This window comes from Colias eurytheme, chromosome 21, assembly GCF_061535395.1.
Source record: "Colias eurytheme isolate Ceu_HAF_F1 chromosome 21, ilColEury1 Martin Lab GWU primary, whole genome shotgun sequence".
NCBI classification, from domain to species: Eukaryota; Metazoa; Arthropoda; class Insecta; order Lepidoptera; family Pieridae; genus Colias; species Colias eurytheme.
Window position 1 is genome coordinate 2250455 of NC_143000.1, and position 16757 is coordinate 2267211.

General features: G+C 33.0%; 1 protein-coding gene across 1 annotated transcript in view; it reads right to left on the minus strand.

Moving 5' to 3' along the window:
• Positions 1-3049: 3049 nt before the first annotated feature.
• LOC149898943 (somatomedin-B and thrombospondin type-1 domain-containing protein-like) overlaps positions 3050-16757 on the minus strand; it is a 52323-nt gene continuing 38615 nt past the window's right edge. The window contains exons 3-6 of the mRNA XM_090114750.1: positions 6106-6300; positions 5070-5193; positions 4373-4449; positions 3050-3883 (exon numbers count right to left, since the gene is read on the minus strand). Of these exons, the coding sequence (XP_089970876.1) occupies positions 3684-3883; positions 4373-4449; positions 5070-5193; positions 6106-6300 (596 nt within the window). The 3' untranslated portion in view covers positions 3050-3683. The remainder of the gene's footprint in view (positions 3884-4372; positions 4450-5069; positions 5194-6105; positions 6301-16757) is intronic.

Consider the following 16757-nt stretch of genomic DNA (forward strand, 5'->3'; position numbering starts at 1 on the left):
CTGACAAACTGCTTTGTCGAATTGCTACATACCTACTGGTTACTGTGAAATAAGGAACTCACTTGACTTCAAAATATATATCGTTGGTATATTAGACTAGACTAGAAATATATAAAGGTCAAATACGATAGGAATTACTTAGGTATAGTACCTAAATTTAATCAATAATGTTGTATATTATATGTATTTGGTATGAAAATATTAAGTATTTACACTCTAAAGTTGTTTATCATAGATTCCTCAACTTTAGATTTTCATGAAATTTCCTTTAATTGATATGAGATATAGTGTATATTTTATTCTTATTTGGTTTAGAAAAAATAATAGTAAGCACTATATAATAATGAACTGTTGTTCATAACATTTTTTTGTCATCACAATTCAATTAATCTAATCTAATATTAATCATCCATAATCCATAATCCATAATATCCATAATATCCATAATAATATTATAAATGCGAAAGTAACTCTGTCTGTCTGTCTGTCTGTTACTCAATCACGCCTTAACTACTGAACCAATTTGCATGAAATTTGGTATAGAGATATTTTGATACCCGAGAAAGGACATAGGATAGGTTTTATCCCGGAAATCCTACCGGAACAGATTTTTCTTTGAAAACGCGGGCGAAGCCGTGGGCGGAAAGCTAGTACTATTATAAAGGCGAAAGTTGTATGGATGTTTGTTACTCTTTCACGTAAAAACTTCTGAACCGATTACAATGAAATTTAGCACACATATAGAGGGTAACTTGTATTAACACATAGGATAGGTTTTATCCCGGAAATCCCACGGGAACGGGAACTATGCGGGTTTTCCTTTGAAAAAGCGGGCGAAGCCGCGGGCGGAAATCTAGTTAATTAATATATCTTCTTTTGATACAGCTATAACTAAGATTTATAAGTAAAGCTTTTAGTTTCGCATTGAATGTTTATGTGTAAGCTTTGGATAGCCAAGAACTGAATAAACACTTTTACATAGTTAGATTTTATACAATAAATTGTATTCGTATGAATAACTAAAGCGAAATAATTCACGAATATCTCTATTTATAGGTATAACAAAAAAACGTTGGTCGATTATTCTCAGATCTACCCAATATGAACATCAATTTTCATGAGTATCGGTCCAGCCGTTTCGGAAAAGTATGGTTAAAAACATTGTGACACAAAATTTTTAAATAGCTGTATCGAGAGAAGATATATTAATTAATTGAATTTTGTTTTATTTCTATCTACGTTAATATTGACATTAGGAATTAATTTATATTACTGCAATTGTAACAATTAAAATTCGTATTTAAATAGTTTTTACCCTGTTCAGTGTACGAATGATAATTGTTTCAAATTTATATTGAACTAGGTTTCCGCCCGCGGCTTCGCCCGCGCAGTCAAAGAAAAACCCGCATAGTTCCCGTTCCCGTGGGATTTCCGGGATTACATAATTTTCCCGGGATAAAAAGTAGCCTATGTCCTTTCTCGGGTATTAAAATATCTCCATACCAAATTTCATGAAAATTGGTTCAGTAGTTTAGGCGTGATTGAGTAACAGACAGACAGACAGAGTTACTTTCGCATTTATAATATTAGTATGGATTTGTTTCAAATTAAGCATTAATTTCATACAATAGGATTTTAATGTATTCTGTTTTAGCACTATTTGTGACAAAATTCGCACGTCAAGTAGCCACAATTGTAATCACGCTATAAACAAATTTTTACCAAATACGTCCGTATATAATTAGGAATTGTGTAGAAATAAAACCACTAGGTATTTAATTTGCATAATTATTTATTAGCTAAAGTAATTTATTCCTAAGAACTATAATTATTTACATGGGTTTCATTAGATATGTATTCACAATCTATTATTTCTATAGACGTAATGTAACGTTATACATGTATGTTTAAGTAAAATATGTATTATTTTATAATTAAACCGTATTTAAACATTAAATACAAAAGATTATGTTTTAAAGTGCCTTCAACTGCAAGTTATTAAAAAGAACAAAGTAATTTTCTACATCAACGAATACGCTTGAATTCATTGCAATAAAAATATCAATAGACATAATATAACGTATGTACTAAACTTTAAATTTAAGAATGAGAGTCACCCTATATTTCAAAATAGAGTTAAGCGGTATCCATACTTCATAATAAAATGAGACATTTTTTACAAATAAAATTAACTTTCATTCAATCAAAAAACTACAACTACCTATTGCGAGTATTCCTTATAAACTAAGATAATGTAAATCTTTATTTTTAAACTAAAATAAACTGACCGATGAAGTTTTATTAAACACTAATACATCCATATTATGGCACCGAGAAATGTCTCTAATTTCCTCACAAAATATTTGTTTAAAATGTTGATTGATTTAAAGTGAAACCGAGGGTTTTAATTATACATCCAAATAATTAATCAGCAAAACAACCATATAGATACAATTCATTTCATACAGTAATTAATTTCGCAATGAATATTAGATAACAGACTGCAATATACGTTAGTATCAAGATATGATTTATTAAGATCACATAATAATTATTAATCTGTCTGTTTAATGCATGTATATGTTAATTCTATTGTACATAAATAAGCACTTAACATAACCTATATGCTTGTGACTATGGAGATTGAGTTTGATATTTTTTTTAATGATTATGAAGGTAAGTGAAAAAAATATATAAGTTGATAAATTATGTGCATTGATCAACGCTTTTAATGTAGTTCAAAATGTACAGGGTGTCCCAGATTATGTTTACTATGATCAATGAAACGTATAGTTTTACAGACACTGCTTACATATGAAATACTTGTAACATTCATTTTATATCCATTTTAATTATTTGTAGATAAACTTAAAACGGGTCTCATGAAATGGACATACGCACAGTTAAAGAAAAAATCAAATAATTTTTTTTGCTTTATGTATTTTTACGTAATCAGTGTTTAAACCCTGTATAATAATTATACAAAAAACAGATTGAAAAAACAGTGAAAAAAGAAACCTGCATTATATAAAAATTATTAGCATCTGCGTGTAGACATATTTAACGCGCGCTCCGATCAAATAAAACACAGTCATATCGAATATTTTATTCCAACCAAATATTACATAACAAGTACGGTACAATGTGCTCTATTTACATAAAGACAAAGTCGAGATTGGAGCAGCGCTCTGGTTAACACTGATAGTATCGTATAACGCTCTTTATTTACATGAAAATAAAGTCAAAATTCGAGCAGCCACTGCTCTTATCGCTAACGGTACTGTAAAACGCATTTTATTTTCATGAAAGTAAAGTTTTGATTTGAGCAGCCGCTGCATTAAAATCCGACAGTATCAAATTCTATCGGACATAGTCCCGATAAAACGCGTCCTATTTCCATTAAAATAAAGTCGTAATTCGAGCAGCTACTGCACTTCTCAAGGTGTATCTTAAAACGCGCCTTATTTCTATGAGGATAAAGTCGGGATTTGCGCAGAAGCCGCTCAACTTTTCAACAGTATGAGAATATTGTAAAACGCGCTCTATCTGCACTAAGATAAAGTCAGAATTGCACAGCAACCGCTCCTATCGAGACCGTAATACAAGTCCTAGTTCGGATAAAGTCGGATATCCAGCAGTATTGAAACCCCTTTCCTTCTTCACTTTTGTAAAATGGGCTCTATCTACACGAAGATAAAGTCGGGATTCGCGCAACAATCGCTCCGCTTATCAAGCGTCTGCGCACGTGCCCATTTCCCATGACAGTGTGGAGCCACGAGCGCATAGAAGCGAGTTGCGTGGCCCGACACACCGTGCCCGCTGCAGCGCCACTTGAGATCGCGCTTGAGAGCCGCCGCTTCACACATTACGCAGATTGTGTTACCTGGACATAATGTTTTAGCATGATTCGGAATCTAGGGAAATCTGAAAATATTATGCAAAGAACAGAATCGAAGAGAAACATGCAGAATGGAATTGGTCTAATCACTAATGTAAAGATCTTAGCGTAAAGATGTTGCAAGTGAGCGGCGTGGGCGTACAAGAAATGTAATCCTATGCTCTTGCACATAATGGACAAGGTTGGTAAGATCTTAGCGAAAAGAAGTTGCGAGTGAGGTGGGCGTACAAGAAATGTAATCCTATGCTCTTACACAGAATGAACAAGGTCTGGTCAAAATATCATTAATAGTAAATGAGCAAGACATATCAACGTCAACTCAGGATTCCAAGTAAGAACAATTTATCAAGTTTTTAAATTGTATGAATTGTATCCATGAAAATAGTTTGTGACCACAACCAAATTCTATAAAAAGCCATAATTTATTTTTAATGATCTGTTATCACATCTTATCTTGAATCCAATATAACGTACCTTCTCTTAAAGCTTTATAATCGGAGTCAGTGTGACACGCCTTTGAGACCTTCACCACCTCAAATTGCACACAGTACCTGAAATAATCTTAGATTAATATTGAACGTTGATTAAATTTGTGGCATCTAAAAGGGTCAAAATTGAATTTCGAGGAACTGTCTTGGTTACCTATTTTGGGAATAGGGTTTACCTGTTTTAAACAATGATTAGGTCATTATTAGGTTAATCAAAATCTCTCTATTAAATTCAGATGTGGTGTCATAAACATATCAAGTTGCTGCTAAATATATAGCGTACGTTCCAGAAGGTATTTTAATTTATATAAAAATAAAATAAAATAAAAATTCTTTATTGACAATAGAATACAACATTTTTAAATACTGAAGTCTCTGACTCCCAAACTAGGTAAAACCTGTATGTCAGGAGTCAGCGCCCTCTTCCAGAGAATATTCAAAAAATGCCAATATCTAGACGTTATTGCAAAAATAAAAGTAGAAAACATAACCTGATGACCTGAACCTGTAAATACTTGAATATAATATCAATTACTTATAAGCCTGAACAAACATTTTCATTTAAAGATGACGCTCAAACAATAAATCCTTGCATACCTTCTAAACCCTTATTTTTAAGGACACAATGCTCCTATAAGTAAAATAAAAGGAACCCTTTGTATAGCCGGATAACTGTCACTTACTCTCTATGTGCGTTAGATTCAGGATCATCTGGATTCCTTAGCCGTAAGTTCTTCCTGATATCTACAGTGTCGTTGGAATGACGACTGAGGGATAAAACTCCTGGTAGAATCATTGCTGTCTCCTCTGAAACAAATAATATAGCCTATGTATAGTAACCTTCTAATGGTAAAGGAATTTTTAAGATCTCTACCTTCGTTTTTTGAGTTTATTCGTAACTAGCTGCACTCCGCGTTTTCACTCACGTGGCTCCGCTCGTGTTGGTCTTAGCGTGATGATATATAACCTATAGCCTTCCTCGATGAATGGGCTATCTAACACCGAAAAAATTTTTCAAATCGGACCAATAGTTCCTGAGATTAGCGCGATCAAACAAACAAACTAAGTCTTCTTCAGCTTTATAAAAAGTCGTGTTTTAGCTTAAAATTTGCAGGGAGGTAGTTTAGAGCCAGGAGAAGGACATAGGATACTAAATATGTACCACGGGCGAAGGCGGGGCGGACCACTTGTATTAACTAGTATAGATATAATAAACCTTCCTATTTATAATATCAGTATAGATGCATAACGTATAATGTGAATGATAAGTGAAATGATATATTATCCTTGTGGAAACTGGGAACATGTGACAACTGACAGGTGCACTGTTCTTGCAAGTAAAGAATGAACTTTCAGCATACTTTCAGTGCCAGTTTGGGACGTTTTCCCATTAGTTTTCATCTGATTCTAACCTTACATCTCAGCCTTTATTCTCATAACATCTAGGTTAAAATAATATGAGATCAAAGGAATTATAATGTGTTTCTCGGTAATATTATTTTAGGTTATTGTAATTATATACTGAATTATTTTATCAGCAATAATTTTCAGTGAAATATTTTTTTAGCTGTACAACCATACTACCTCTACCTACTCCTAACATGCTCACCGCTGCACCAGTGACGGGCAGTGTCTCCCGTCGTGCGCCGCTGCCTGCAGAACTGTTCTGCTGCGAACCATACTATCAGACCCACAGGGGCTGTCAGATATTTAACTCACCTCGTAAAGGCACATCGCTATCAGCGGTACAGCCGTGGTGTGCTTGGCACGCTCGCCGCTGCACCAGCGATGGGCAGTGTCTCCCACCGTGCGCGGCTGCCTGCAGAACTGTTCTGCTGCGGACCATGCTGCCAGACCCACAAGATGTGTCGCATTCTGACCACTCGCCCCAGCTGGATACCACGCAATCGAGAACTGTAAAGAAGATAATTTGATTAGTACTGTTTTCTTATACTGAAATTAACGTGCATGTTATATAAACATTTAACTAAGTACTAGCAGCAAATCAAAACACATTTGCCGACCATTTAAATGTAATAAATACAGAGTTTTACTGCCCGAGAAGAATATATCTAGAAAAAAGACATGTTTCTATAAAAGTGGATTATCACATAAGTGAAGCATGACATGCTTTTCACATCCGTTTCACTGATCGATTTTTCTTTAAAGGTAAGTAGGTGATGAGTCTAATGCGCCCCGGAATACTAAGGCAATCATTTTTTTTGCTCCACCGAGAATCGCAACTAACAACTTCGCGCTACTTATACGCTTATGCAGTTAACGTTGTACAAAAGAGGCGTTCAGTTATCAGATGGAAATCAATATTATTATTTTTATTACAATCTTTAATTATTTTACAGATACATTGAACAAATAGCATTGCTACACAGATTATGTACATTTAAAATGCACAAATTGCTTCAACAGTCACACACAGAATCATTAATTCAGTCGTAATTGATAATTTAAGTAATGAACATTGTTACCTAACGACACATTGGGTCGGGAATGGGACATTAATTGTCTCAGAGAAGTATTTACTTAAAGAAATGCTTTGGAGTGTTTAAGCAAAATAATTGATTTTACTATAGAAACTCGTTCATTACTATTTCACTATAAATAATTGTAACGGACACACTATGTTATATAATATATTAATAGTACACGGCAATGCTGACCCGGCAAAAGTTCTGACAGGATACCTTGTTCACTTAGGGATATAAAAGATAGTTTAACCTTTTCTCAGACCTACATAATATATTATACAATATAAAATTTTATGTAAATCGTTAAAACCGTTTCCTATAGAAGTATAGTAATCTACACTGTGTCACGAGATATTTATAAGTATAAGTGTTATCTATCTAAGTATAAAATCATATAAAACTCATGTATACGTAAACATTTTTGCTTAAATGCTTGTAAAAGCTGTCTCCTACACACTATTTGTAGCTTTAAAATACGTTTTAAAATTTTCCAACAAAGATTTACATTGACCTACGAATCTAATGTAATAGTGATCGTATTTAATATCTATTATATCGCTAAATGAGCTAGCTAATGGCCCATAAAGCCAGATAACCGGCCATTTCTCAAACTCGACACGGATAGCGTTCATTTATTGCATTCGTGCAGGTATGAAGTGAACATCATTCCAATAGATGGTCTACATTTAACACGTAAATGGTGTACAAAACACTAATATTAGAAAGCTGAAGAGTTTGTTTGTTTGAACGCGTTAATCACAGGAAACAGGAGTCCGATAAAAAAAAATTATTTCACTGTTAGATAGTCCATTTATCGAGGAAGGCTGTAGACAATATATCATCACGCTAAGTCTAATGAAAGCGGAGCCATGTGGGTAAAACCGCGGGGCACTGCTAGTACAGAGTATTTCTACTTTGTCTAATCCACGGCAATTAGCGTCGTAGTTACGTCTTTTTATTTTGGATTAAAGGTTTGCGTTTGTCTTTTAAAGTGTGTGGTTCTTAGTTCATCTATTGTCTCTCGTTCGATTTGTCTAACGTTGTTTAAGCGTGTTAAATGCTCAATTTATTTCACTGGGATAAAACAGCTAAGCTCTTGCGTAATAAAAGCCGGTAGATTTGTCGTAACACAGATAAAATTACGCTAAATGGCTATCGATAAGACTTATAATTGCGCTTCATATATCTGAAAAAATGTTCAATGTATATTTGTGTTATGTTTAATTTTAAATGTTTGATGATTAATTTGTTGGAAGTATGTTTTGAGAACTGCTGTCGTGCGATAAGGTACATTCACACGGAGCCGCGGGTGGAAAGCCAGCTTGTAAATAATAATTAAAACTATTTCTACAAGTTCTTATTTATGCCTTGCTAGTCTGTAGTTAATAAAATATATCTGTTCAACCGCGTTCCTGAATAAATAAATGATAGTTTGTCGGTAGTTCCATGCTGTGTGTTTAGGTTACACTCGGCGTATCTTGGAAATTTTGGCCTTTAGATGATAATATTCACTTGAATATTGTGAATACATTTTTTAAATATTCCTACGAAAATAAACATTTACACATAAAAGCAAATAAAGATGTCGTTGTCTTTGGAATCCTACGTGATACGTGTTGGCTGTGATCTATACTAATAGTTTGTTTGTTTGTTTGAACGCCCTAATCTTAGGAACTACTGGTTGGATTTGAAAAATTCTTTCGATGTTCTTAAAATCGCGGGGCACAGCTAGTAGTTTTATATGAATCTTTTGTAGAATATACCAGAATAGCACATAACTATAGAAACAATTGTTGTTGTCGGGTTCGTCCGGAGGTGAAACCGCTAGTTAAAAATACGTACCTACAATTAAACATGAACGACATGAAAAATTCATAGATGCGGAAATGGTCCTCACATAATATATAACAAAGGAACTGGTTTTCAGATACAAACATAACAGATCGGCTTGATACATAAAGAGTAAGTTGCTTTTAATAATCCTACTAATATTATAAATGCTAAAGTTTGTGAGGATGGATATTTGTTACTCTTTCACGCAAATTCTACTAAACCGATTACAATGAAATTGGTATGTAGGTAGGCTCAAGACCCAGAATAAGACATCCTTCTTTTTATCCCGGAAATCTCACAGGAACGGGATTTTTTCTGTGAAAACGCGTGCGAAGCCGCGCGGATTTTAGTCAGTTATTAATACGATAACTTATACAATAAAAAAATAAGTACAAAATATTACTTTACCAAATATATTTTACGATCATTGATCAAAAACACACATTCAAGGAAATTGCTACATTGCGATTTTCTCTATGTAGCCTTTTTGCTATTCCCAGAACCGTTTGATTACGAATTTCTCGATATGGATGTTTTACAGTAATTGCGTACATGCTATAAGCAATATTTACGTTGAATTTTACATATTAAATTTACAGAAAATTTAATTAATACATTGCTACGAGATGAAAAAACCTGTGCTAAACTTACTTGCTTTCTTATTTACATCATAATTTTTTAAACTACTAAATAAATCCCTTCCTCAACAAAATTATTTAATACGCTTATCTATAAAATGTTGTAAATTGTAGCCTTATATCATTGTTAGGGATAGTCACTAACATACAAAAAAAATAATATGTAAAATATTGTTAACTAGCGGTCCGCCCCGGCTTTCTCTACATAAGAACCATCCTCGTACTTCAAGGAATATAATAAAAAAAAATTATCGAAATCGGTTCAGCCGTTCACACGTGATGCTGTGACAACGCGAAATGGGTTTCATTTTTATATAATATAACTAGCGGTCCGCTTCGGCTTCGCCCGTGGTACATATGAAAAATAGATGTTGGCCGATTCTCAGACTTACCCGATATGCACAGAAAATTTCATTAGAATCGGTCCACCCGTTTCGGAGAGTATGCAGACTAACATTGTGACACGAGAATTTTATATATAAGATTACGAGGACAATTTCGAAATACTTGTATTTGTGTTCTGTTTAACCAACCACACTAAATACAACATTTATGAATATTTCATATTTGGATAAACATAAAATTTCATGAAATAATCGAAACAATGATATTAGGTATCTAACGACGTGAAATATTCAAACAGTTATATTTTGCAGCAGCAGTTACAAAATGAGCGCTTAGCACGTAAGTATAGAGATATTTATATAATCTACTTTAGTTCTTTTTTCATTCGAGTAAAACGCGCCGTTCCAGCTCAGTGGCTTAACAGAAAATAGCAGTCACTCGGCACTAATACTTCAGCATAAAATGCAATTATTAATATTTTATACGCGATATATATTTATCAACATATTACAAACATTACAAGCCGTAACCCTCTTTGAATTATGTTTTTCAACGACGAAAGATATTTTCGTTGTACCCTTAATAATGCTCTTTTTGCTTACTTTTTCGAATATTTCTAACTGGTAGCTTTATTAAATTTTATAATGTCAAGAAGGAAAAAGAGCAATTTCGTCGGTACTGCAAATATTTTTGAATGTTAATATTTTTATCCACTGAAATATATTTTAGTTATAAGATACCAAATAATACAATTACGTAGCTGAAGTCATACAAATAATATGTGATATAAGTTAATCTTACTGAAATAAAAGAAAGAATAAATATGTGTTTTAAATTACTATAATCATTGGACACCATTTGGGTTTGCTAGCTCATATTATGAGAAGAGAAGAAGAAAATCTTTTCCTCTATCATTACCAATATCGATTCCATTGACTTGACTTGTTCAAAGACCAAACGCTTGTTCAGCAATCGATCAGCTACAAAGGTACGGAAGCCAATAACCATTAATGTAATGAGTCCTAAAATATACTTTTGAAAATTCTTAAACCGTCCTTTTTTATCTAATGACAGCACTTTATTTAATGGACGCTTATTTATACCGGTCTGTGTTTTTTAATAGCATTTACTGACATTCTGAAAAGGGCCTTTTGTTCACGATTTCTGGGACACGAAGTAATGTATATAAAGCTCTTTTAATTTGGTTCACAGCTATGTTTTATGGCTAAACAATGCTGGGAGATTAAAGATTGTTTCATGATTGTGTCACAGTTGTATTATAAAGTTCTTTATGTATAAACACATTAGTGTTTAGGGATATAGGGATATGTTACAATACATTTGTCATTTTTCTTCCCTACACAACGTCCCTGAAGTGACATATGACATGACATATGCACATACTTCATAGGCAACGACGTTATTTCTTAGGCAAAGGATAGTGCATAAAAATCGATCAAAACATTGAAGCTGTCAACAATGTGGGTTATATAACAATTATGTATTTCAAGAGAGACGTTGTTGTTAATGTATGGATAAGGAAATTCACTGTAAATGTATTCTAATAGGTTTATGTGGCCTATCCTTCATACAAAGCAAGATACCATAGACACAATCACAATTTAATATTCATTAGTATGATAGTTTACCATATTGCGAGATATTACATCGGTCTTAGACTAATAAATGTATATATCTATATTATATATATTATGTAACAATACAATATAATTACATGTAGACTGCTCTCTGGGGTGTAAGTAATGTACATGCTTGAAGGGATTCCTATTATAACATGAAATATTAAAAAAGAAACATTGCACTGACTGGTCTTGGATAATTGGGTATATTTTCAGTTTACGTGACTATTATGAATTATGATAGTAATTAAAAAGAATAATTAGCAATGAAATAATCACAAATAAAGAATTACCTACACCATTGGATAAAATCATACTGAACAAATTTTTTATTAATGGTTTAACGGTTTAAAGTGAGTTAAAATCGAGTCAGAAGGAGTCGGTTGCCAAACATACAGGTGAAGCCATGAAGCTAATAACAGCGTGTTAAATACAACATAAAGGGCCGATATTTCAATGCTTGGATAAAACTTATCCGTCCAATAAAGTATTACACGATAATATTAAAAATGTCACGTAAATTGTCAAATACGGGCAATTAGAATACGTTTTTAAAATGGTAGTTTTATACATTATTCGACGAATAAGTTTTATTCAAGCATTGAAAAATCGGCCCTTAAACGTTTGTTTTGTTTTTGTTTGAATTATGTAGAAAATACTAATAAGTTTTACAAGGACAGTCAAATTGAAAATGACGTAGCTTATTGCGTATAATTAAAATAAATACATTGGCGAATAGGTGAAATAGATTATGTTAATGTAGTTAAGTGTAATTGTGTTTATGCGCAAAAAGATTTACGATAATGTGTATTATTGTCTTATTTTTAAAATTTGTCCTATTTATAGCAAGTTAACGATAACACAAGCTATTTTATTACCTCTACAATAATACTACTGCTATTAGCAAGTCTTTGTAAGCTGATTTAAAGCAATTGGAAGCAAGGGAGTGGAATGATTAACTAGAAGAAGTATCGCAAAATATTATGGAGTTTATAATAAGTAGGTAAGTACTCTAAATGTATGAATAAGTGTTTAAATACATAGGTACTATAAAAGACTTTTTATTTTTTACTATTAAATATTAAGCGCGTCACACACGGTGAAGATCCTATAATATTTTATCTTAAGATACTGTTATATTTTATATTACAGTATCTTAAGGTATCCGATATCAGCGTTCTGACCATCATTTTTTTGTTTGTCATTGCGTACTAAGACCCCTGTAGAACCGCCATCCTGTTACAAATGACCCGAAATTTTGTGTCAGTGTTTCGGGTCATTTGTAACAGGATGGCGGTTCTACAGGGGTCTTAGTACGCAATGACAAACAAAAAAATGATGGTCAGAACGCTGATATCGGATACCTTAAGATACTGTAATATAAAATATAACAGTATCTTAAGATAAAATATTATAGTATCTTCACCGTGTGTGACGCGCTTTAAAGACAGTTTAAATACTGTAAAGAGACATCGTTTGTATGGAAGTTCGATATGTATAGTACTCGATAGACGTGGCTTTCGCACTTCAGTGTCAATCCCGTGGGAAATTCGCGATAAAAGAGAGATTAGAACAGACAAACAGAAAGACAGACGAACAAATTTTTTTATTATTGTATTAACTTTACTGCGTGTATATAATACTACTCAAAAAATTTATATTGACTCTAAATCTTTGGTAAAATAGAATTACCATGCATGTTTTGAAATATTTGCCATCATTTTCACTCATAAAACTGAACTTTTTTATTTTCCCTTATTTTTTATTTAAAAGCACCTGCCTTGGGCTAAAAATAAAATAAGCTAGATTACTTCAACGCAAGGCCGCTCAAGCTCCACATCAAATATTTAATTACATAGTTAAGGCGTCACTCTGCACAAGGAACTGCAACCATACTGAAATACACAATTTGGGCAAATCAACCGGTTGTTCGAAGCAATATTACTCACAGGACTCAGGAGAGCACTTGGAAAGGTCCGGATTTCGCCAACAAAAGTTCAATTAACATGATTAATTACGAACCACTCAGAGGCGATGATTAAAACCCGATTACATTCGCACGAGATGTTGAACAATGGATACAAACAAAACATGTTCGCTTTTGTTATGATTTAGTTAGTGTCTACGAAACTGCGTATAAAGGTTGCTTAATTTCATTTTAAAGTATTTATATAATATGGCTCAGAACAAATTATAAATAAACATTCTCTTCAATTATGAGTGTATTAAAACTTAGCATTAAAGTATTCAAAATCATAAACAACATATCCTATTAACGAGATTTTTTCGCTGTTCGAAAGAGGAGAGTGTATTAAAAACCATTGCCCCTTTGCCAGCTTACATATTTGATATTATACTATCACCATCCCATGTTAACACGACCACTGGGGCTCCCCAAATTCGAATAATTAAAAAGCAAAGCAGGGTAAAGCCCCTATATGATTTTCTACACCACAAAGCACATTATACTTTTCAGGTTTTTAAACTAGTATCATATTGTGATTTCACACGGCAGCTTAGGCGGAATACCTTCAGTTGTATAATTCCAATAAGAACCAACACTACACTATAAAATTTCCACTTCCATAATAGCATAGCGGTTCGCGACTCCACATTAAAATAAATGAGAGCCATTGAACATTTCACGAGGGTTGAAAGTATAAAGTAGTGGGTTTACTCCTACCCCACTTATTTTTAAGGCTCAGCGCTGCTGGAAGCGATGTTTGTTGTTTTGCTTCGAGTGTTCCTTTGAACTTTTATGAGGAATAATATGGGAAATGTGAATTCTTTCATGGGTAAAATATGTTAGTGTAACTTTGTATGTGTGCACAGTGCAACGTGGCGGGTTAAGTACGGAGAATGGTTTTGGATAGAGTAGGAGAACGTAACGTAAGAATTTAGTTAGGAGACTGAAGAATGAAGTGGAATAACTGCAGGATAGTTGGATTTGCAAATAATTGTCTCTTTAAAACACTCGATAAAACTGAGAACATACATATACATACTGCATAGTTATTCTTGTTAAAATTAGGTACCTACACAACTTAAATATTTAATTGCTTAGTTCATTCAAGTCAGATTGTTTTTAAAGTGAAACTTTTATTACATCGTCTCAAACTTTTTGGTCTGTGTAGCGCATGTCGCGTGTATCGCGGCTGCCGAGTAGGTACACCTACTAGGCAGACGACTGTCACGCGACATGCGCTACACAAAGCAGTGTTCGGAACCGTTCGAACAGTTCACTTTTACCGTGGTTTCATAAAACCACACAACATTTTTTTTTTTTGCTATTTTTTAAATGATACAATGAATTTGTTATTTAATTGATTCTATCGTGATAGTAGATATAAGTAAAATTGTCTCTTCTCTGTAGAAACTGCATTCCGAATTGAGAATAATACATTTTAGTAAACGCTTCTAAAAGAAGTCTAGTTGAATGAATAAATATTTGAGTTGATATTCTATTCTAACACTAGAAAGGATAAAAGCTATTTTCTATGCTAATTTAATATCAGATAGCAGATTTATTTCGAAAATATTTTTTTACTATCCGTTGACCGTCATTATTTAAATAGGGGAGAAGTCTCAAAACTTTCTCTGAAGATTATTCTATCAACCTTTGATAATAAAAATTGTACGTGCGACTATCGAAGTTTATGCCCATTTTTTGGTGTCTAAAAAGAATTAGAAAGTAGGAAAGTGTCTAAAAAAACTATTTTTTTCGTAACTTTGTATTCGTTTAATTTAATAAGACTCCGATCGACACAACTGTAATAAACCTTATACGCCATAGTATAAAAACGTATAAGTATTTACGGCACCTTCACTTAGAAATATTAACTATGTATATTGAACCATCATTATTCAAGTAGTACGAAATCATTTCGGTATGATAAAGCTAATTCTGCTAATATATTATGTAGCATATATTTGTATAACCTACCACTGCACCGTAGCATTGTAGCACTAGTAATGTAGAGTGCTACGCCAGCAATATACATAGTTTACATCAGCCCCCCCTAGTCAAGTGGCTTTCTGTAGATACGTTTATCTACAGCCTACGTCAATCTCATACATTCGTAGTCTATTCTATTGAACGCTACGCTAACAGAAAGCCACTTGACTAGGGGGGCAGGTATCATTACAGAGATAACCAAAATTTGTATATATAATTAAAAATAGTTAAACTGAACATTAAATATTTTTTTTAAATATGCACAACTTAAAGTTGTTTTAAAGTAGACGAAAGATGGAATCATACTTCAGACACTTAACGACACAATATCACACCCACACATTCAATAGTCCGGGATACATCGCCCATTTTTGCAAGTGATTACTATCAAGCTAATTTTTCGTGAGTAGCTTTATTTTGATGAGATGCCCAATAATTTCATGTACGAAACTCTCGATTGTGGTAGCTACCAGAGGAAACAAGGTTAAAATATTTTGATTTGATGGTTCTCAAATATTAACTACTAACTGAATGATTTTTTTTGTTCAATCTCAAGATAATTATCTAAATTATTCGAAAAAATATTTGTCCTACAAAATGTATGGTTTGATCAAAGAGTCCCCCTTTCCAATGTGTATCGATAACGAAGTCATCTATCATCAGTCATCAGTCATCTATGATTACTAACCAGCTGATTTTTTTATTTTCACTTATTTAATACTTATATAATTCAACAGACATATTGTCCTACAAATTGCGTAATAAATATTTGAGAACCGTCAAATCAAAATTTTTTATCCTTGTTACCTCTGTAAGCTACCACAATCGAGAGTTTCGTACATGAAATTATTGGGCATCTCATCAAAATAAAGCTACTCACGAAAAATTAGCTTGATAGTAATCACTTGCAAAAATGGGCGATGGATCCCGGACTACAACTATTCCCATAATAAAACGAATAAAATGTATATGTATATTGTCAGCAATTCACTCATACAGAGAACCTGATTTCCTCATTGCTTACGAATAGTCGAGAAGAAATTTAAAAAATCACCATTATGGACTGGCAGCTATAATTTAGCTCACAGTTACTTGCAAACTAGCGCTTCAAATTGACGCTTTTGCTTGTGAAATTGAAAAAGTTGAAGATAACTAATTTCTCTCTCTATTTTTGCTCCATTCATAGCTTCGTGAAAGAGATACTTGTACGTTACTTTTCATTCATGGGATTATTATGTTTTGCTATTTCTTCTCCTTTGATAGGTATAGTTTTGGGTGAATATGTAAATACACATTAATATTATACTTAAGATAAAATTAACCTCAGGAAACGTTTCAAAATGAGTTTTTGTTGTAGAGATTGATTTTACATCACCCAAAGAGGACTAGTGTTTTTTTTTTATTAGAATATTCATGGAAATAATATGAATTCCTTTCTGAGATGAAAAACATTTCATGTTTACGAAACTAATTT